The sequence below is a fragment of the Mauremys mutica genome, chromosome 6 (genome assembly GCF_020497125.1).
Source record: "Mauremys mutica isolate MM-2020 ecotype Southern chromosome 6, ASM2049712v1, whole genome shotgun sequence".
NCBI lineage: Eukaryota > Metazoa > Chordata > Testudines > Geoemydidae > Mauremys > Mauremys mutica.
In genome coordinates this window covers 56,578,702-56,603,173 of record NC_059077.1, presented here as the reverse complement: position 1 = coordinate 56,603,173, position 24,472 = coordinate 56,578,702, and the positions used below count along the sequence as shown (strand labels likewise).

The 24,472-nt window shown below is 39.8% G+C and overlaps 1 protein-coding gene across 1 annotated transcript in view; it reads left to right on the top strand.

Moving 5' to 3' along the window:
- FAM172A (family with sequence similarity 172 member A) overlaps window positions 1–24,472 on the top strand; it is a 340,598-nt gene that overhangs the window by 251,552 nt on the left and 64,574 nt on the right. The window contains 1 exon segment of the mRNA XM_045022184.1: window positions 2,827–2,911. Coding sequence (XP_044878119.1) covers window positions 2,827–2,911 — 85 coding nt within the window.

Genomic DNA, 24,472 nt, shown 5'->3' with positions numbered 1-24,472 from the left:
TAAAAAGAGAGAAATAATTTGTAATGTGAGATCGACTAAACTCTTGTTTGTGAATCTGTGTTCCTGATCAAATAAAGGTCATAGTGTTGTGATTGGGAATCTTTTCTTATTTTGAAAATTTAAAACAAGCAATATATAGTGCTAATATAAACTAATGTATCCTGTACTTTTTAATAGGAGTGAGTTTTCCTGTGGATTTAGTGAAACATTGTTTATAGACTGCCTATTCCTAACTTAACCTTATAGTTTTACAGGCCATGACTGATGGGAATAGAGAATCACCTGGGATTCAGTCTGACAGCTCTGACTTAAATGTTAAAAATATAAAGAATACTAATCCCTCTAGGCTCTGTCAGAAAAATCCCCATTTTTTATGGGAAATCAAACCCTTAAAATATATGTTACACGGTAAAACTGAAAATGTTAAGTCCTATAATTTGAATCTGACAACTCATTTTTCTCTGAACATTTAGTCTGAATGAGACAAGTACATTACCTTTAATTTCATTTACAGAAAGTAAATGTTAAAGAATAAGTAACATGATTAATGGCCTGAAACATGGATGGAGTGTCATAACTTTACATTAGCATTGGAAATCTCCTATAAGAAGTATTTTTACATATGTGAAGTGTAGGTGAGTGGTATTAAGACTAACATATCACCTAGCTATCTCTTACTTAATCAGGTTTAGGGCTACTGGTAGAATGAATAATAATAATTAAAATGTACACCTAATCACTGCCTGTCTGTAGTGCTAATTGCTGTCATTGAAAGAATGAATTGTTTAAAAAGTCATTCTTCATTGAAGCTATCTCTCCTGTATCATTGGTGGCCTATTTTTAGTACCTGTAGAAGTCATGATTTTTGAATTTATTAGGAGCAGTGATGAATGATAAAACAAATCATCCATTTACATATCTTGACACTGCTTTCGAGAATACTTATTTCTTACAGGCAAGTGTCACATTGCACATAAAAGCTGGTTAATTGTGTGCTAATCTTCTCTATTATCTCAAACTCTATGATGTAGTGTTCTAGCAGTAGTTAATATTAATTTTATTTATTTCAAATGAATGTAATACCTAATAAAAATCCTAGTTCTTTTATAATTTCTTACATTTGCATTTTTACATTCAGCTGTTAATTAAAATTAGGCATGCAAATTAAAAAATTATCTCTATTTTAAACCTTAAAGCCCGTGTGAAACATGAAAATACTAACATTTTAACCATTTTTACTAAAAAGATAACATTACTGGATACTGTTTGTTTTCATGGGTTTTTTTTCCACACAGTTCAATAGTTTCATTGATCTACTGTTTCTTACAAAAATCTGCCATGCTTTGTGAACTTCACTTTCTAATCTCATACAGCAACCCTTCCTTTATGTTGTTCCTGCTCTCCCTGGTCCCAGAACAGTAGGGTTGCCTTGACAAATCTATTCAAAAGCCATTCCTCGGCCTTTATTGGTGGGGACTGGAGCCTTTGAAATTCTCTCCTCACTGCAACACAGCTGACATCTTCTTCCAGACAGAATGAATTAAGGAAATACAATAAGACACTTGATCTACCAGTCAAGGATCTTTCCACAGTGAGGACTGATTCCATGGTGCACAACTAGGGCAGCAAGAATCTAAAAATACACAATACATGCTTGTTTACTGGAATAGCAATCAACCATTTTTGCAATCATGATTGATGGGATGATTTTTTAGAAATCTGTCTGGAAATTCATTGGCTCTTTCCAAGAAAGTTTTTTTTTAAATGAAGTTAATCAGTTTAACAAAGGCAAAACTCCAAAATAGTTTTGTAATGTCTGAAGCCATGAAGATTTTGTATTTTAACTGACAGGCCTCTAAATAGCCACATTGCTTTATAAGGTAATCTTAAATATAACAATTTTTGTGTACTCAGACAAATCCTAATATCTAATGTATCAAATGTATCCTAATAACAAATTTTGAAGTATTTTATTTGATATTTTGATACACAATCTTCTCTGAACAAATTCCAGTGAAGAAACATATTTAAAAGGTATTTAAAAGTAAGTTCTTTTTAGTCAAAAATTTAGGACTGAAATATAAACTTGAGTGTTCATTAAATATACATCCACAAAGGATGATATTTACATTTTAAAGTGTCTGTACTAGTTCATTTTACCTAAATTGGCATTTATTTCAATAATCTGCAAAACTATATTCTTCCAGTCATAATCCATTGCTTTACAATTTTATGGCCATGGCTCTGTCTGAACAGTAGTTTGCATCATCACACCCTAAAGATTATGACCTATTAATACAAGCAAGCAAGATGGGAGATTATTTATATTTGTCATCAATAATTACTAACCAATTACAAAGGAAAATGGTTTGAATTACATGTTGGATAATGTAGGCCCCAATTCAGCCAAGCATTTAAGCATATGCTTAATTTTAAACCGATAAATCCATCCGTAATAAGGCATTGGGTCTACTCATGTAGACGCCAGTTCATCAAAGCACTTAAATACATCCCCATTCAAAGCAGCACTTCAGGATATATTTAACATTAAACACCTGCTTAAGTATTTTTGCTGAATCAGGGCCTTGCTGTTTTACTTATAATATTTGGTCACATATGAAACTAAGGCCCAGATTCAACAAAGTCTGGCATATGCCTAACTTTAAGCATGTCTGCAGTACCACTGGGTTTACCTTTCAGTCCCCATTGTGACTGCTGCTTAAAGTTAGTCACATATTTAACTAACTTGCTGAATTGTGGCCTATGTCTATAAAGTCTAATGATTTAGATTATTGCTTCACCATAAAATTGTCTCTTACATTACAGAACTGTTGTAACTGGGTGTCTAGTTCAGAACCACTAGATACATCAGTAGAATCCATGTTGCCAGACTGCCCACGTGTTTCTGCAGGTATGTATACTTTTGTAGCCCTCTTTTTCTTTGTGTGTCTGATTAATTTTTGAGTTATTGGAACTTAAGAAAAGTAGTGATGGAGATTGTGAAAGCTCTGAATTTTAGGCTAAATTCCCTAGTAAACATCCAGCATGATATTAAGACAATACAAAAAAGAACAAGGTAATGAAAAAGTGACCCTGAATCTCCGGTTAATATGAATCTGTTCTGTACAAACAGTACAAATTACAAAAATGTAAACCAAAATTATAGTCCACCAGAATACTGGAACTGGTTTTCTACTGTGTTGGTGATGTTCTTGAAATAGTAATGTCTTTCATTAATGGAAGCATAAATCATAGGTGTTTTATTCAATAAAAGCTATTAATGTAATAAATCATTTGTTAATGTGTTATAAAGTTATGTAATAATTTCAGGAAGATATTAATGAAACATAATTTGTAAATATAACTGCAAGAGCTCTAGTATAGAAATAGTCATTTGGAATACAAGAAGCTACTACTGAACTTTAATTTGCCAAAAGCACAGTTATAGGATTTCTGTAGAATAGTAAAACAATTTATACTGCACAAGATAGAGGCAACATACTACCCATCATTATATTCATTTTCATATTAAGAATGGAATGTTGATTTTTATAAGACCCTGCGGCACATGAAGCACAGTTGTTCATTTTACAAATTACAGGTTAATATATGACTATTTAGTTGAAGTCGTCTAAAGTCCTATTCTTGCAAATGAAGTTCAGGATTTTTTTAAAGGCCTATATAAAGTTAGTTGTATTTTATTTTAGAGCTCATTTAAAGCCCCAATCCTGCAGTCAGATCTGCACTGGAACATGGATCCATATTAGTAGATCCAGCTGCAAGATTGAAGACCAGAAGTGCTAAGTGTCAGTTCTACACAAACCCAGTGAAATAGAAATGTTTCTATTATTGGTGCTGTTGTGGTTGGAAAACTAAAATATAGCTTCAGTTCTGAACAGAATTCATAGACCAAACTTTTCATTATTTTTAAAAAGTTGTTACTGACTTTTGAAAATTTAATACTGCACAGAATTAGCAATTCTAGATAACTTTTAGTTTTAACTTTAATTTCCCTATATGTGCCACTGTTGTGTAATAGTACATATTACTGGAGGGGGAGGAGGATCTATAATGGGTTCATTTCAGAAGAGCCATTCCAGTCTGGCTGGTAAATAACAGGTGTTTTGAATAACAACCGGCGTATACCCAAAATACCAAGAAGGCTCCAATTCAGCTTTTGTTCTGTTTCTATAATATTATATTTCAATAACATAAAGGTTATAATATAACCAAGCTAGAATCAAGATATTCAAAATAAAGACAGACACTTTATTTATATATATTTTACTTTTTAATGATGATGTGTGTTAAGAACTAGCTTCAGTCTGAGCTTTACATTTCCAAAGAAAATGAGTCATATTGGGCATAGTTTTAATGTTACAACTGGTGAATTCCTGGCCCCATTTAAATAAATGGGAATTTTGCCATTGACCTCAAAGGAGCCAGGATTTCACCCAATAATTATATGTAGGTTTTTGTATTTAATGTCATAAGTTTAAATTATGTACAACACTTTGATGTTTTAGAAAACATTATAAAATATTTTGCAAATAGATTTTGACTACAATGATTTAAACGTAAATTATGTCATAACAATTTGACGATTCTCTAGTATATATTCAGAGCTTTAAATAGGTACAACATTATATAACAGTCTAGTTTCCTAACGTGTTTTTGTTCATGTTCACTATATTTCGTCTATATTTTATTGTAAGTAGACAACTGTAAGATATTTGCTGAAAGACAAACAGTGAATAATCACTACAGCTTAATTATATATCCTCATTAACATATAAATCTGCATTAAAACTATCCATAATGAATATGTGAAGTGTTACTAGATATTACAGCATTAGGAGCCAGTGTGATGGATTTGATTTCAATCCTTCCTTTCTGAGAACTGCAGTACTGAAGCAATCCACACTGACCTATTGGCAGCATTGTTCTTGATATTTAAAAAGAACAGTGTTTCAATCATTAGAACAATAAGAAGATTTTTTTTAAAAATCCTTTGCAGGGAAAAAAAAGAATTCAACTCTCTTCTGCTTAGAAAACCACTTTTTACTTACTTCTGTACTGAGAAATAAGTTCAAGGTTATCAGAAGTATATCATTGCCTCTTGATCATATCCCATGTGTTAGCTTTATAATATTGGGTCCACCTACCCAGCACACCAAGGTTCAGGGGCGGGGGGAGGTGGCTACTAATTATTTGTGAGCATAGCCCTCCTCTTGCTGAGTCAGATCTACCAGCCATATCCTTGCACAGCACTGGAGAGGCTAGCATATTAATAAGTCATCAAACAGGAAAAACAAAGCTGTATATCCAGCAAGGTTGTTCAGACTTTTGAATAGAGTATCACTAACTGGTTAAAACATATATGCTGCTAATATTTTCATTCACGTTCATATTTACTTATATAGAACTAAGAACAAAGAATAATAAATACACTTTAAATTTAAAATTGCAGAATGAGACTTGGGAACAGTGAGATAATATGTCATAGCATTGGATGAGGGGACACATATAGTTAATGGGGTATGGAGAAACTTGAAAAGCAGTAATTACAGAAGAGATATCAATGAATTTGAAATGAACTTGTAATTTGGTGTGGTGGCCCAAAGAGGCCAAAGTGATTTAAGGTTCCATACTTGGAGCAATCATGTTACAGATGAGGGTGATATCGGTTCCTTTTTATACAGCATTGGTGAGACTTCAGTCAGAATATTCTATGCAGTTCTGTGCAGTTCATTTCTCAGGGTCTTAAAGAAGTCGTCATGCCAGGGGCAGGTGATCTGTGAGAATATTCCAGAGGGGCTAGTGGTCCAAAAAGATGATCATCACTGGAATTTCACAACTCATTTCAGAACTCCTCAGTTTAGGAAAACCATGCCATCTACCTCTCCAAGATAGATCTGACAACCCCTCTAACTACCTCCACTAGGATAATGACTCCAAATCTCTGTGTTGTGGAAACTCCACAAATGTTTGTTTACCCTAGAGCTCAGCCTAGGGGAGAGTCGAAATTAGCCTTTACAAACATTATTTACTGCAAGTTAATTGGCAATCAGTTAACTTAAGGTAAAAATTCTAGTATAAACAAGCCTCATAAGTATTCTTTTGCAGCATTTCCTACATAATTATGTTCCTTCCATAGGTTTTTCTGTGATATATACTTTAACCTTCAATCAGTTTCCTGGGTTCTTAGGTGAGATTCACTAGTGTGAAATTTCTGGGATCTCATTGGCATCTTTTTTAAAAGCATACCCCACATTGTAACTTTTCAGTCTTCAGCACCTGTTGCTAAATTAATTCTTCAGAAAAATTAGAAGATGAATATTAGGCCCTGTCTACACAGGAAAATTGACTCAAATCTCTACTGTGGAATAAATTAGCATAGTGATTATTCCAGAATAGAGAGTTCACACATGGAGCTATTCTGAAATAGGTTATTCCAGAATAGCTACTACAGTAATTTTCCTCATGTAGACAAGGCCTTAGGTTACATGCATTCTCCTTTGCTGTTAACTTTTGGGTGTCCAACTTCTTCTTTCGTATGGATTGGGTAGGTAGCAACAACTACAAATTTATATCTAAATTTGATAACCAGCACATTGCCACTGCAGTGAGCTGGTGAATGTCCTTCAGGCCCCTGGCAAAAGAACGAAGGGGACACTCGTATATGATGTGCTCTATCATTTGTGTCTGGTGACCACAGTTGCATACAGGTGTTTGCCTCATTTTCCATTTAAAGAGGGTTTGTCCAATCTCCCATGAGATGTCCTGATGCGATTCAATCTGCACCAGTCTTTCCAACATAAATCAAAATCCGGTGGTTCCTTGGCGGGGTCAACGACGAGCTATTTGTTTTGAGCGGTCAAAATGCTCCAAGTGACTCTCCATTGAGCCTCAGCATCAAAGTTGGGTGCAAGGGTCTTGATGCGGTTCCACAGAGGGTTGTGGGATTTTAGTCTTGTCTTTGGCAGGTTTCGCAGGTCATGGTGCAGCGGGATCCTCATGTTTGCATTGACATGGTTAAGAAAGCGAGATGTCGGAGCAGCTCTTCTAATCTGTGCAGGCTGGATGTGCGATAGGACAGGGAGCCAGACAACTGGAATCGATTTGAGCATCCCTGACAATATGCACATAGCATTATTGAGTTGAGTGTCAAGGAGTTTAGTGTGACTGGTGTGAGACCACACTGGTGCACAATATTCAGCTGCAGAATATACCAAGGCAATTCTTGCAGTTAGTTAGATGCATGGTATCCAATTTAAAACACATTAACGGGTCTTATTTTCATAAGGTGTGTGCTCAGCACATTCTGAAAATCACACTCTTTTAACATCTGTGTAGTTGGGCACCCAAAAATTGAGGCACCTAAAATCACTAGTCAGTTTTGAAAACCATGACCAGTATACTTAAGACATCGTTAAATGAGAAGATTAAAATATAAAAAGGCAAACAAACCGGTGCAGAGATGAGGAGTCTACACTGATCCAGAGAAACATATTGATACAATCTCCCACTACTACAAGTGGGAGATGTCAGTGACAGGTTGTAAGCTTTTAAATCCAAATGCTACTCTAGGTCAGTTACCAGGCATTATTTCCTGTTACCAGTCAGTCATCTCAGGTTTCTTTTCCAGACCATATATATTTTTAGTTTAGGCAAAATTTCTAACCAGTGCTGAATACAACTCGCTTGCTTTGAGTTAGAGGCAGAGCATTGTGATTATTTATACAGTGCTCATGTTGTATTACGTATAAACAAAAAGTAAGGTGCTTGCCCTAAGCAGCCTACAGTCCAAATTAGACATAATACAGCAAGGGATGCCAATAAATAAATGCTGAATGGAAAAAACAGTGGTAATAGCAATGAAAGTTCATGAAATATTCTTACTGGGTTACAGTCACTTCACCTGCATAGAGCCCAAGCAATTGTTCCTTGTGCATGCAAAGTGCAGGAAGGCTGAATGGGGAGTGAGTGCAGAATGGGGGAAAGGTGGTGGTACTCTTCTGAGCTCAGCCCATGAAATAAACTTTGCCTACATTAGTTGCCAAAATGAGGAACTACTCACTGTTGATTGTGCAGGTACTCAATATATGGTCACATTGCTGCTTAGCTCCCCGTCTGCTGGTGTGTCAATTCAACAGCTCCCTGTCTGGCCAAGCAGAGTGTTGCACCAGAGTTCGCTGGTGTGGTGAGGCAGTCAGTCAGTCCATCTTTCTTGAGTCCCGCTGGGGCATGTGGGTTTTCTCCTTATTCCTGGTGGGGTCAGCTGGTCCTGGTACCCAGGGGTCTGGAAACCTCCTCAGTTCTAAAGTCTCTCCGGGGGTTGGTAGGGGAACCCAGGCCTGCCCAATCCACTGTGTTCCAGTTCAAGTTCCTTAAGCCAGACCTGCAGAATCAGGATTCAGTAATTCTGGTTGTGCCCTGAGCTCCTTTCTACCTCCCCTGGTTTCTATAGGCTCTTCATCTCTTGGCCTGGTTGTTCCTTCTCAAGGTGCTGTCTCTCAGCAGCTTGATGGCAGGAGTTCCCTTCTCCAACCTGTTCCTCTGGCAGCTGCCCCAGTTCTCTTATCCTCCCAGTTCTCTGCTTCCCAGTTCTCTTATCCTCCCAGCTACTTGGAGGCTACCGTCCCCAGGTAGCCTCCAAGTATTGGCCAGCAAAACGCTCATTAACTCCTTGACTGCTGAGCCAGCGTGTTGTATATACACTCCATGACACTTGCCCTTGATAGGGCTTCAGAATGTCCTTCAGAATGGTTTTGGCTCCTTCTTGGTTGGAGTGAAAAAAATAAGCAGTGGTGTCTCCCAAATGCCACCTACAAGTGGCACCAAAATGAGATGTTACTTATAGTAAATTGTGCGGATCTGTGACCCTCCTTGTCTTTTTTCCATGAGGAATTAAATAGTTAGCAAAGATTATAGTGAATCATCATCAATGGGCATCTGAGTTGACCCCCACTGATGAATGGGGCAGTTCATAGCACTCTGAGCTATTGCTTCACGCTCTCTTTAGACTCACATAGACCTCTCTGCACCAGTTAACCTCAGAAAAGTGAACAGTATTTCTTCACAACTGTAACGGTGAGAGTCTTTATTTTTCATGAAAGCTGAGATTCTGGGGAACAAGGTAGTTGATTCAGGGTACGTCCAGACTACCCGCTGAATCGGCGGGTAGCGATCGATTTTGCGGGGATCGATATATCGCGTCTCATCTAGACGCGATATATTGATCCCCGAACGTGCTCCCGTCGACTCCGGAACTCCACTGGAGCGAGTGGCGGTAGCAGAGTCGACGGGGGAGCCGCGGACGTCGATCCCAAGCGGTGAGGACGGGAGGTAAGTCGGGATAAGCTACTTTGACTTCAGCTACAGTGTTCCCGTAGCTGAAGTTGCGTATCTTACCTCGACACTGCCCCCCAGTGTGGACCAGGCCTCAGAGAGGGGGCAGTATGGTGTATGGGTGCATACCAGCTGGCCATGGCTCCGTCATACCAAGACTAGAATGTGGCACTGCAGTGTGTCTGAGGCTGCTACTCCATGCTGAGTAATAACTGTAGCCCCTTCAAGAGATCTGAATAGCATTATTGGATCTGCATATATGCATAAAGGCCTGTCCTAGTGCACTCACAGTGGTTGTCTCCTCTCCTGCCTATGCAAGTGAACCCTTGTGCAGTGCACATGGCATACAAGAGACCACCGTGCGGTCACTGTACCTGTGATCCCTATGCACACATGCAGAATCATTGTGAGGCCCTGTTCCCATTGAAGTCAATGGCAAAGCTCCCATTGGAGCTAGGATTTCACCCGTTAGATCTGAGTGGTGCCTTGCACTGATCTTCCTCCCTCCCCCTGGCTGATTTTTACTAATTTTTTATTGAAATACAAATCTGCATGTATACAATAAGGCCCCAATCCAGTAGTGAACACCACATGGGCAGGTCCCTGTGTCTGTGCAGGTTTCCAGTGACGTCAAAGGGGCTCTGCATAAGTGCAGGGATTTGTGCTCATGGAGTTCATTACAAGATTGAGGCTTAAAACAGCAACCTCATCCTTGCCAGAGTAATCAGAGCACAGATATAAGTTTTGTCTGCTTTTTCCTTAGTTTTAATTATAGCAGACTAGACTGACGCTTTAAAAAGTTTTAAAATCTTGCTCGGAGTAAACAAGGGTCCAAAAACCACAAACTGCCTTGAGCTGATTAAGAAGATGTCTGACTTAGCCCCATAGTTCCTCTTAGTTCAGTTTACCAGTGCTTCTGATTTCATACTTTTAAATGTTTTAACACTGATGAAGGCAGTAAAATTTTTATACTCAATTCTTTTGTTTCTACACGAGTAGTTCATAACTGGTGATAAATATCCAAGATTCTTAGTAATTAAAACTGTGTTCATTTTACCATATGGGAAGATTAAACCAGACAATGTGCCCATTTTGCTAAGATGTTATTTCTGCATTCAGTAGTTTTTCACGGAGATTAAGATTACAATAATCAGTGTTTACTGTAAACCTCTTTGCATTCTCTGGCTTCATGTTCATGCAGTTCTGTCAATGAAAGCTTTTTATTTAGAAGGAAAGATTAAAGTTTGAAGAGTTTTTCAAAACGAGACATGCACCTATGCTTATTTACATAATCAAACAAAAAAAATGTAGTGGAACATTAGTAACATGATGCAAAGAAACTCACATTTAAGGCTACTACTCTAACCTTATTTTATACTGTTTTCTCTCAAGTCTTGCATGCCGTATATGTTCCTGTACCAACTTGTCAGTTAGCTACTTCCTTACCCCTTTAATTCTGGCTCCCATTACCATTTTCAGCCAATGTTACATTTTCAGTATTTCTTGAGCATATTTTTTTGTGTGAATAAATTTCCTTTATAGGAAATTATAATGGAATATTTGAAGCAAAAGACTGCAACAGCAACAACTTTGGTGCTGCTGTTGCACATGTGCGATAAGTCCTGTCCTACCTATGTGATCTTAGAGTGAGAAGTCTAGTAGCTTTCTAACCATTCTATTCTTCAAGGCATGCCCATTTGTAGTCCAAATTCACTGCTGGAATTCACAGATACAGCTGTATCAAAGCTTTGAAAATGAGGGTTTAGATTGGGACCTTAACTATACTATATAAAGTTATTGCTAAGAAGTACTTCTAATATCAACTCTTGCTACAACCAACCCTGTTGCTACCTCTCTTGCCTCTTTTCCTGAGCACCTGTTTCCTCTCAGTTAAAGGTGAACATCTGGAACCAATTATGCTTTATCCCCCAGCCTCATACAATGCATCCAATGAATAGTGAAGGTGGGATTCCAATTGTTTTGTTCCTCCAGGGCTTGTTAGGGATATGTCTTAGTCGAAGGAGGAAAAGAGGCATCCCATGCTGCTTCCTGTAGCTAAAGCAAAACCTCACCTTAAACAAGGGCTTGGTGCAATATTTCCAGGAATAATTCCTTTCCAACTCCCCAGTGCAAAAGGAGAGTGTAAACCCTTCAATGTCCTTTGGGATGATGCAGCCTACTCCTCCGTGCCCCTTAACTGGCTCACTCCATGAATGAGGGATGGGCCATACCCCTGCTTCTTTTCCACCTCATTTGGATGTATGGAGGCCCCATCCCAGCACAAAGATACTCCTTGAATGCACTTAAGTGCTTAGTTGGTTCAAATAGTCCTTGCACTCTCCACAGAGCACAGGAACTGTGACTGTTCCTTGCACAAGCCAGGCACAGGAAAGGGGAGGAAGGGTTCTTGCTCCTATTCTTTCCTACTGTAACTAACATAAAGGCCCAAGACAGTCTGGCTCTTTTTATATTCCAAGTTATGTATCCTGACCTCGGTGGCTATGAGTTCCTCTACACTTGGAGCTGGTGGTGTTGCTCTGGGTGTCCTTAAGCCTCTGACTGCCAGATGCTGGGTCTGTATGACTGGGGATAGATCACTCAATAATTACCCTGTTCTGTTTATTCCCTCTGAAGCATCCGGCATTGGCCACTGTCGGAAGACTGGATACTGGGCTAGATGAACCATTGGTTTGACCCAGAGTGGCCGTTCCTGTGTTCTTTTTTGCTACATTTTACTCCTGTTCACCCTGCCAACCAATACATCTATGGGAGAGTAAGTTGGTACATCAGTGTAATTTTTACTAAGGGCTAACATCCTGCAACAAGAGAGGGTGTTGAGTGCCTGTCAGGAGGCACTCATTGCCATGGTGGATATAGCCCTAAATTCTAATTGCAAAATCTTTATTACTACTGATGTCACAGCTAAGAGAACACAGCTTGCATTTTGGATCCCAGGTTGAGTTTGCAGGATTGGCAATAGGGACTAAAAGTATTTTACTTGCAAAACAAGAAAATTTGAGATTGAAGTTGTCAACAGCTGACAAACATGGAGTCCCATTATTCCATTTTTAGATATCCTTTTCAGAATATAATTTCACTTTAAGCCTTAACCTGTGAAGAAACATTCCTATATTTAGAAGGCCTGATTTTTTTCAGTGAAACTGATATATGAACCCAGTGAAAAGACTTGTCACTTTCTGCTAACCAATGTCAGCAACTAATCTCATCATGTTAATGTAGGACAGTCAAGTGACTTGCCTTAAATTTGTCATTATTGTAGTGTATTTATGAAAAGCAAAAGCAAACAACTGCTTATAACAAATGTTCAGATGCTCATTGTTTACATGAATAGTTTCAAGAACAAAGCTAATGTAAGTAGACAGATTAAACGCTTACATTTACAGCATGAAAACCATACTCTTCATAACTAATTTTTTAAAAAGATCAATATTTTGAATAAACATTTCATTCCAAATGCCTGTACTATATTAGGTAAATATATATTTTTGCCGTATTCCAACTTTAAATACAAATTAATAGAATAGGATATTTTCATATGAGCATATTATTATTTTATACACTTCTACAACACTTGAACAAAAAAATAATCCACATAAGACAATGGTTAACCAAAAGTAAACCATTTTAAATTATGTTCAGTGTCTGTTCTATAGCTAATTTGGATGTAAATGTCTTTAACTTTTGAGCAAGCTATTTTAATTAAAACAAAGATTAAAATAAAAAGTTCAATATTGGTTTTTTTCAGGGGAAGAGATATAATGTTTATGCTTGTAAACTTGAGCTCTCTACAAATGATACACTGTGTCTGAAAATGATGTTTATTTTATTGTTTAGCTGAGGCCCTTGCATTAATATATAATCTGAAAACTCTTAAGGCCAAATTCTGGCATTAGTTACTCACACAGGGCTTCATTTGAGTTCAACAAAAGCCCTATGAATGCATATGACGGCAGAACTTGGATCTTAATTTGCTTTGCTGAGCAAAACAAATTATGTCTGTGTGAACCATTATCCCCTTTGGCTCCTGATTGGTCGGGGTGGGTTGTAGAAGCTGGGATCTGAACAAGGCAGCAGAGCAGGAACAGGATAAGGCAGGAATCAGGAATAAGGCAAGGCTCAGGAGTCATGCAAGAAGATGGGGTCAAATGTAGCAGCCAACAAGGAATTAACCTAATTGCTCAGAAAACTTCCTGTGCCTCTTTCCAGCCTAAATAGCAAGTGTGAACCAATAGGAGAGGCCAGACTTCTCTTCCAATTGCAGGCTTCGTGGGTGGTATCAATGTGAGGTAGGATCCTCTAGCCCACGCTCCCTGGTGGTACCAGAAACCTTCTTGGATGGTGGCTACAGTCTGAGGACTACTGGGGACATGTGAACCCAGGTTTCAGACCTGTGATCCCTACTCTTGCTCAGAAAAAGAACACAAAATGCAGCCATGTCATCTTAGAAAGCATGTCACATTAGCTTCTGCTAACTTTCTTGACCACATGTGGTAGTTTCAAACAGTCAAAGACCCAGACCCAATGACAAGGGGCTTTTCTGACCAAAATCACCAATTGACCCAGCTTGACATTTGAAGAGTAACATAGATTTTCCACAGCTTTTTTGAAGTCAACTTAACACCACTAAGGGTATGTCTACACTACAAGACTATTTCGAATCTACTTAATTCGAATTTGTGGAATCGACCTTATGAAGTCGAATTTGTGTATCCACACTAAATACACTAATTCAACTGTCTGAGTCCACAGTAACGGGGCCAGCGTCGACTTTGGAAGCGGTGCACTGTGGGAAGCTATCCCACAGTTCCCGCACTCCCCGCTGCCCAGTGGAATGCTGGGTAGAGCCCCCAATGCCTGCTGGGGGAAAAAATGTGTCGAGGGTGGTTTTGGGTAACTGTCATCATTCAACCGTCACTCCCGCCCTCTCTCCTTGAAAGCGCCGGCGGGAAATCTGTTCGTGCCCTTCTCTGGTCGGTTACAGCTCGGACGCCACAGCACTGCGAGCATGGAGCCCGCTGCGATCATCGCTGCACTTATGGCCGTTGTCAACTCCTCGCACCTTATCGTCCACCTCTTCCACAGTCAGCTGCTGAGAAATCGGGCGAGGAGCCTCCGGCAGCGCGGTGAGGACAGGAAGTCACAGAGTGGCGCAGACCTCTCACAAAGCAGGGTACGCCGTGCAGTGGAGATCATGGTGGCAATGGGTCAAGTTCATGGTGTGGAACGGCGATTCTGGGCCCGGGAAACAAGCACGGACTGGTGGGACCGCATAGTGCTGCAGGTCTGGGATGAATCACAGTGGCTGCGAAACTTCAGGATGTGTAAGGGCACTTTCCTTGAACTCTGTGACTTGCTGTCCCCTGCCCTGAAGCGCCAGGACACCCGGATGCGAGCAGCCCTGACTGTGCAGAAGCGAGTGGCCATAGCCCTCTGGAAACTTGCAACGCCAGACAGCTACCGGTCAGTAGCGAACCACTTTGGCGTGGGCAAATCTACCATAGGGCTTGCTGTGATTCAAGTAGCCCACGCAATCGTTGAGCAACTGTTCTCAAAGGTAGTGACCCTGGGAAACGTCCAGGTCGTCATAGATGGCTTTGGCGCGATGGGATTCCCAAACTGCGGTGGGGCTATAGATGGCACTCACATCCCTATCCTGGGACCGGCCCACCAGGCCAGTGAGTACATTAACCGAAAGGGCTACTTTTCTATGGTGCTGCAAGCACTGGTGGACCATAGGAGACGTTTTACCAACATCTACGTCGGGTGGCCGGGCAAGGTTCATGACGCGTGTGTGTTCAGGAACTCTGGTCTGTTTAAACGCCTCCAGGCAGGTAGTTTCTTCCCGGACCACAAAATAACGGTTGGGGATGTGCAGATGCCTACAGTGATCCTCGGGGACCCAGCCTACCCGCTAATGCCCTGGCTCATGAAGCCCTATACAGGCGCCTTGGACAGTGAGAAGGAACTCTTCAACTACCGGCTGAGCAAGTGCAGAATGGTGGTGGAGTGTGCTTTCAGACATCTCAAGGGGAGATGGCGGAGCTTACTGACTCGCTCGGACCTCAGCGAAAAAATATCCCCGTTGTTATTGCTGCTTGCTGTGTGCTCCACAATCTCTGTGAGAGCAAGGGGGAGACCTTTATGGCGGGATGGGAGGTTGAGGCCAATCGCCTGGCTGCTGATTACGCTCAGCCAGACAGCCGTGCCAATAGAAGATCCCAGCGGGAAGCGCTGTGCATCCGGGAGGCTTTGAAAGATAGGTTCCTCGGAGAGCAGGGTAACCTATGACTCTCCAGTTGATTTACAGAGAAGCTGAACCTGAGCCTGTTTCAGTGACTGTTGACTTCGATCTGTGGTTACATACCCCGTTCTCCAGGTTTCCCCCCTTCCAACACACGTTTTAAAATAACTTTAATGGAACACTGATTATTAATAAAGTTTTCTTTAATTATGAATTCCTGTTCAAGGGTTGAAACATGGACGCGGACTGTGGTGGGTACGGTGTGCACTGATGTACAGACCGCTTCTACACTAGAGGAATGACAGGTTGGTAGGGGATCTCTGTGAGGGTGATGAAGAGATCCTGGCTGTCGGGGAAAGCGGTATTGTAAGCGCTGTCACCTCCGTCGTCCTCCACAAACCCTTCCTCATCTTCCCCATCGGCGAACATCGCCGAGGAACTGCCCGTCGACACTATCCCATACTCAGAGTCCACGGTCACTGGTGGGGCAGTGGTGGCAGACCCACCTAGAATGGCATGCAGTGCCTCGTAGAAGCGGCATGTCTGGGGCTGGGCTCCGGAGCGTCCGTTTGCCGCTCTGACTTTTTGGTAGCCTTGTCTCAGGTCCTTGATTTTCACGCGGCACTGCGTTGTATCCCGGCTGTATCCTCTGAGTGCCATGGCTTTGGAGACCTTCTCGTAGGTCTTTGCATTCCGTTTGTTGGAGCGCAGCTCCGAAAGCACAGACTCATCGCCCCACACAGCGATCAGATCCAGGACTTCCCGGTCTGTCCATGCTGGGGACCTCTTTCTATTCTGGGATTGCATGGACTCCTCTGCTGGAGAGCTCTGCATTGTTGCAGGTGCTGCTGAGCTCGCCCCGATGTCCAACCAGGACATCAGATTCAAAGTGCCCAGACAGGAAAAGGAATTCAAATTTTCCCGGGTCGTTTCCTGTGTGGCTGGTCAGAGAATCCAAGCTTGGACTGCTGTCCAGAGCGTCAACAGAGTGGTGCACTGTGGGATAGCTCCTGGAGCTACTAAGTTTGATTTGCATCCACACATAGCCTAATTCGAGATAACCATGTCGAATTTAGCGCTACTCCCCTCGTCGGGGTGGAGTACCGAATTCGAACTAAAGAGCCCTCTAGGTCGAATTAAACGGCTTCCTGGTGTGGACGGTTGAGCGGTTAATTCGAATTAACGCTGCTCAATTCGATTTAAAGTCCTAGTGTAGACCAGGCCTAAGAACAAAAGAGGAATGAAATTTCATTAAAATTTTTTTGAAATTTTGTAGCCTTGCTCCAGTGTCATGGCTCTGGTGCTCTGCTATTCTTCAGCAGAGTACTGTGCCCCTATGTGGTGTCGTTCGCTTCACAGTAAATTGGTCAATGTCTAATTGAACTTGACCATGTGCATTATCACAGGCATCCTGCACCCCACTCCTATTCCATGGCCTCCGGTTCTGAGCAACATAGCCCCTCCACACATTCATCGCAGAGAGTCAACAGCCAGACTTGTGGAAAAGCTACGTGCCAGTCCAGGTCTCTCACTGTACACAACATTTTCAGTCACCCCAGTGTATGAATTACATTGAAGCTTCCATTGTAATCTCAACCGCCAGATTGGAATCTGTCAGCAGGACCCTAGGGTGTGATGCGTGGTCAGCTAAAGACATTTAGAATGGTTTCCTTGTCACTGATTCAACTGTTTGACCACTAGGATTTCACCTGCCATGTCACCTTTAGACTCGGCTAAACACGTTCTGAACTAGTCAAGGAATAGGCTCAGCCAACCGCTACGCATGGGGTCTGTGCAATGACTCGCTTTGTCACTGTGGTCTCCGTCAGTCAGTGGTGCATGTTGTTGAATACTGTCAACAAACCAGATTTCATGGTGGCCTTAGGGCCCTTCATTCTGCTGATGAAGCTGCTGTTGGATGCCTTGGCAAGCAATGCAAACACGAGAAGAAGAAGAAGAATTATTTCATGACAATCTAACAAACTCAAAACCAGGGAAGATGTGGTGAAAAATAATTTAATTGCAAATATTTTGCTCAGCTTTACCTGTTGAGCTGTTTTCCATGACTTAGTTTCTGACCAGTTCAGATGCACACCGAGGAGGCATATTGTCAAGTGGCAGAAGAGGCATCACAGAGTTGCCTTATTTGTTTTTTCATCTATGTGAGGACTGAAGTGAAGAAGAACAAACAAGATCCAGAAGATGAGGGCTGTGAGGAGATCATGACAAATCATAGATGGAATTTGCTACCACATGACTAGCTGAACTCCGAGGAATACCCCACAGTCTACACTGTTGGAATGAAGCCACCAAAATCAGTTTTTTAAACAAGGAGATTAGGTGCAAAATCTATGTTAATACTAGGATGCCTAACCTGTTGAGGCATTTTACTAGGCAAGAAGGGGAGGCAGGAAATCTAGCTTATGTGGTGTCTGCTGGGCCATCTCCAGATGGATGTTTTCTCCTGCTCATGACTTCAGTGGCAGTTGCACACATACATCATCTTGCCATAGCAGATCCCAGATTCCTCATATCTGTTTATCTTAACTCCAAAGGAATTACAAGCTCTGTGAAGGGGTGAAATCTTCTATATTCTTGCTTGTTCATCCCCTAAACATTGTTAAATGAACAAAATGAGAGTTTAGATCACAAGGTTTATGTCAGCTTTCTCCTTTTTGCTTTCTGAATGCTCTGATTACTAATTGATGCAAGGGAGGGTAATTGTCATCTCCATTCATCCCCCACCCTTTACTTATTAGATCTACATTTTGTTCAGAACTTTTTTTAATGGTTGTAGCTAACAAGTTGTTACCTTAATAAGCAAGAGTTCCCAACAGTCACAGGAGGACTGGTTTAGCTTCATCAAGGTTAAGTTTTATAAACTATTTAGAAATAATTTTCCAGCTTCTAAATACAGAAATGAAAACTGATTTTGCATGTTTATTCTCCCTGTTCATAAAGACTGTTCTAATAGATTTTGTTAATTCAGCTATGATTCTGTTGCTTTAAATCTTTCTTCTATATTCCTGGGCTGATTTAGTGCACAACTTAAAGTTTAATGTTACTAGATGATTTACTGCAGCTTTACAGATGGTATTTCAACCAGAGTCTGTGGACTGAGTCCTGTCCCACATACGATACACTATTGTGCTAGCATAAACATGGAAATTGATACAAAGTCAGTGAAAACAGACTCTAAAAGTAACTCCGTGCTTCTACTCTCAAATTCAGTGGCAGCAAGTTTCTTCTTAGATTTCAAATGCTGACTGTGCATTATTTGCATAGTGCTGAACTTGAGCTCCTTATTTTGTTAATCATGTTTATCAGTATGAGTAAAACAGTCATTAGAGTTAAATTTATTTTTACGTCATTCTCAGACCCCACCCACATTCATTTGGCTTTTTAATTTCTGATTTCTCTCAATAAGATGCTTTGCAGAATTCACAAAATTACTCAGCGCTATTAATGTCTTAACCTTTGTTGTCTATAAAAGTTTAGAAGGTCTATTATAAATTGGGGGTAAGTGTTTGTGATACACACAGCACAATTTGGTTGAAGTGGTCCCATTTTACTGATAGTCCTTCTTTGGATAGCTTAAGAAGAAGTGCCTGGCACCAGCATGCTATTAGGCTGTAATTAGTGTAACTAACAACTAATATGCAAGAGCAGAATAGAGGTCGCCATAAGACTTCAAAGGTCTTAACAGGTTAAGGTTGGAGGGCAATCTATCCCCTTGCTTAATCTGTTGCCATATCTGGTGAGATTTGTTAAAATCTTCAGCGACCTCTAACCTGGAGGTGTTGCTCCCTCATAATTTACTGGTCACATGCCATATTCTTTATTCCCATCTGTTTAGATGAGCATGAGTCTTGGTGAAAGGCAGCTTCATTTTAGAGTTCATGTACAAATGTGCACAGATTATCAGCTTTTTCATGCAGATAAAAGATTATGGTTTAAACCGCTTTAATGTTCTTGTCCTGCCAGCTTTGGACTACAGTGAAATAGTCATTTTGCTATGCTGTGAAATATAATTTGTAGATGACATTTAATGTGTAATGTAGGAGTAGTTTTAAAATGTAACTATTAAAATAAATCAGTGATTGTGTAATTGATTCTAACAGATACTGAATATTATGAGTTATACGAGATGCTTCCCTAAACCTAATTGCCCAAGGATAATTTTGTTTGTGATTTCATTGAACACTAATGTTCTTTGAGGATAAACACACAACATAAGAATAATCTTATCATGTTTTCATGTGTGGTTCTTAACCCCTCTCTCTCAAGACTCTGACAGTGGGTTCTCCTTGATTACACCTGGCCCTAACTGAAAGCTAGTCCAGATGGGAGGCTAAGTACCCCATCCTTTCTTGTTTTGCTCATTATCATTTTGCCTTCTAAGCAATTGTGGTGCTGTTCCTCCAGATGGAAAGTTCTAGAGAACCTCTCTAAGGCCACAGACAGAGGGTCCCCATGGCTTTCACCTTCCACCTTTTCCCGCTCCAGGTCCCAACACCACACTTTCACGATGAGCCTGAGCACAGGCCTGAGGACCAAGATATCTGAGGCCACTTAGGGCAGGTCCATACTCACCGCGCGGGTCGACGCGGTGAGTTCGACTTCTCGGAGTTCGAACTATCGCGTCTGATCTAGACACGATAGTTCGAACTCCGGAAGCGCCGCGGTCGACTCCGGTACTCCACCACTGCAAACGGCAGTGGTGGAGTCGACGGGGGAGCCGCGGAGTTCGACCCCGCCGCGTCTGGACGAGTGAGTAGTTCGAATTAGGGTACTTCGAATTCAGCTACGCTATTCCCGTAGCTGAATTTGCGTACCCTAATTCGAACCCCCTTTTTAGTGTGGATCAGGCCTTAGACAAAGTGATGCACAGCAAGGTACTTGACTGGCCCAAAACTAAGCTTAGTTTTAATTACCTTTTAAACTGATTAGGGCAACTTAAAGGACAGTGAGACTGAGTAAGAGGAAGAGACGGAGCAGGCTGATGTCAGATTTGAAGTTCACCAGAAAAAAAAATCTTACAAGGATTTCACAAGCAATGACACTAAGGATAGTATTTGGAAAATCTTTTTCTTTCAAGACTATCTTGCGATTAACTATGGGAGTACTACATCAAAGCTACACTGACTTCAAAGCTTAGAACCACTTACAGTTTGCAGCTATTACTAAAACATACCACTTCACCCTGCCAGCAACTCATCTTAGCTGAGTTACACTATCTACCTCCTGGCCTCTGTTTTATATGGAGGAAAAAAACTTTGTAAATTAAATATAACTCTTCACACTGAACTAATGTCAGAGTAAGAAACAAAAGCATTAAGCGGAGGTATTAAGACACTAAAGATTTAGGGTCAAACTCTAAATAAGCAGAATGTGTTAAGTAAATTTTGCCATAGCATTCTAGCCCAATTCACAAATCCACAAATAAAAATGAGCAAGCTATTTAGACAGTTATTTAGACAACAGAGCCAGAGGTTACCTATCCAGCACAAAATCCTGTAAAGCAGCTCTTGGCTAATGGACAGAGTTAATACTGTGGTAACTTGGCACAAGTAGAGTGCTCCTTGAGCTCAATGATACATGCAGCTCAAACACCAGATATCTTACAATATCAGTCTCAGAATACCATATTCTGTAGTGATTAACTACACTAGCTGATTTTTTAGAGATATGCAATGTTGTACATTCATGTACTATATACAAGAGCAGTGTGGTGCTGTTGGGTATTAATCACCATTTATTGCTGTAGTTTTTTCTTCTTTATACACTGGAGAAATTGAAGAAGAGAAGTTTGAATATTTGATATTTTTGAAATCCCTGCATCAACTCATCTGCAATAGTAGGTCTATACTACATCCTCTGTACTGAAATAAGAAGGTTACAATGTACTGAAAATGTAATTTATTGCAGCATTAATACTATTCAACACTTAAACTTGTTACATTGTTATTTTCTGATTGGGAGTTTTATGCCTAGGGTTTTTAAAATGGTACATTAATTTCTGAATAAAATTTGTCTTGTAAATGACATATTAATAGAAAGTTAGGAACAAGTGTGATTCTTTGAGTGTGCTTTATATAACAGTTTATATGTTCAGTACAGATCAGTGACATGCTCTCTAGAGCTAAGTGCCATTAATCCATTTACAGCTGCTCATTGCAATGAAGAGAAATTACCAGTGAAAGAACTGATCGTATATTAAGGAGAATTTCTCTGCTTCCATGTATTGTTCTGCTTTTATATTTTGAATGTATGTTTGGTGCCTTTGCAAATGTTTAAAGTGACTCTTTTTACTTAAAAAGAGAGAGTTTGGCAACAATCAGCAGTTCTGAATCTTTTGGCTTGTGTCCAACTTGCTGGTTGTTTTGCCACACTTAGTTCCACATCACTGAATTTTGAAGGCAGAAGTGGCACAGCTCTTCACTGACCTATTGGTCATGACTACTCCTACCTCATTCTGAGCATTTTCATCCTAATCTATTTGCACAAATAATGTAGTTCTGCAGCAATAAATGAAGATTTAAAATACAGAGGCAGTTCACATGTTGTTGCAGAAGGATGATGTTTTCTAGTAGATGTAAATACATGAATTATAATGTAACAGAGTCAGTTGAAAAAGATATTGTCTTTAAAGAGTTGACATATGAAAAGAGAAAACAGGAATTTACTGTTAAATTTGAAATATGTATGGCAATTGTATGTTCTGTCTAAAGAACGTGTCTTTGCTTTAGAGATGGGGGTGGGGGGGAGCTTCCTGACTTGGCTGATTATGCAATCAAAATGTCAGAGTATTTGAAATAAATTGTTATTATAGAGTCAGGTAAGACTTCATCTCTGAATTTATATATTTCATTCCCTTGTAGATTTTTTTCTTAACGAATACATTTCTCTGCAATAAATTGTTCAGAGAATGAACAGCAGAGTCATTTGAGGTTCATTGAAAATATAGGAGGACATCATGTTTCCTGTCCTTTTGTTAAACTTGGCATATTGATTTTTTGCACAGCTTGCAGCACAGAAATGTGATCTACAGCTATGGCAAGGCAAGCTAACCACATGTGAATTTGTTAAGTACTGCTGGATTAGCAGGAATCGTCAGACTGTGCAAACACAGTGACTTGATTTCCTCTGTAACTCTTTATTTATGACTTAATCAATTAAAATAATAAGTTTTTATTTTCTTAATCATAAATAAATGAATAGTCACAAATCATCTACAGAAGTCATTTTCCCTCACACTCACTAATTCCCATGAAGTTAGCACTCTCTCAGTAACTCAACTGCAGTGCTAAACATACAGAACTTGAACTGAAGTTGAGGAGAAAATATGTAGAAATGAAGATTTGACAAATGTTTCCTAGTGTTTTTTTAGATTTGCCCATGAAATTAATAAAGACGAGGTATGTTTCTTAAACAACCTTCAGGTTTCAACTTAAGTTTGTCATTACTTTTCTCTGTGTATTCCTTTCCTGTTTAATCTTTTGTTCCCTTTATGTTCAAAGATAGTAAGATTATGGAAGCTACTGATGCTGCAGAGTGTATTTAAATTTAGTTACGGTATAGCCTTGTGGAAAGAGCTCCTCTGATGTGAGGCTGGTTTGCTCTTCTCGCTACGTTATTAAACCTCCTTAAACACATCCATTATACCATTCACCTTCCTTGACTTCAAAGAACACAGCAACTGTGTATAGAGGATGAACTGTAAACCTGCGGTTTCTTAGAAATGTTAATGTATTATCTATCGTGTTTATAAAGTTCTCTGTTTGCTATTGGATGTTGAGAAACCATTCTGAAATTTTAGAATCAAACTGATCAAATGTCCAAGGCAAAGAAAATGATTAAGGACATATTAGAGTTTGGCATCATTGTCATCTATCCTTTGAAATTGTTTCTTTAAAATAAATCTCTAAAAAATGTTAATGTAAAAGGTTACTAAGTGGGAAAACAAAGTTGCTATGATTTTTAAGGGATCTCTGTGTGCCTTCTGACTGAAAATCATCTTGACTAATGCTGGCCTTATTGTTCAGAGTTTATTGGAAACTAATCTTTTCAAAATATTTGGAATAAGCTAAAACCTGACTTGCTCATCTCATGAAAAAGGTCAAAACAGAGAAGAAAGTGCCACTGGTTTGTGTTAGGTGACACTGTGCCCTGCTTGTCTAATTTGATTACACAAAGCAACTGAAGCCCCAGGCAAAGCTGATTTTAGCTATAATCAGCTTCTTAACCTTTTGAGAACTAACGTAAACACTACCTACCAGTGGTTAATTATGTTGCTGAGTTACATAGAACAATGTGCAAAGGTAAAAGTGTACAAGTACAGTAACACATGTTGTGACAAAATGTAACAAGATTATTTAAAGGGATTACAGCAGCTTACTTTCTATCTGTGCTTATTGAATGTTTTCCAAAAATAAATAATAATAATAATTAAAGATGGGTTATAAGGGCGAAGGTTTAATTTTAAGCATAGTTTTTCTGTTATAATCCTGGCTGATCTTGGATTCCACTTACAAATGCAGAAAGGGGTTAAGTACTGGTCATGCAGATGTGATCTTGGATTTGCCACTTTAATCTGAAATTATTTCAATTGCATTATAAATGTTTATATATGATAAATTATATACATATAGTCAAGCCATTCAGAATGTTTTGTGAGCTGTTTGGGCAAAAGAATAGCATATAATGCTCTAATTAGAAGAGAAGCACCCATGTCTGTACATGGATGTAAATGGATGTGTCCTGGGGTAACTTTATGGTGTAAATGGTCCTCTCCCATGTGATATGTGTGAGAATCACAAAGTTGAGATGAAACACTTATGTCAAAGCTAGACCTGTGCA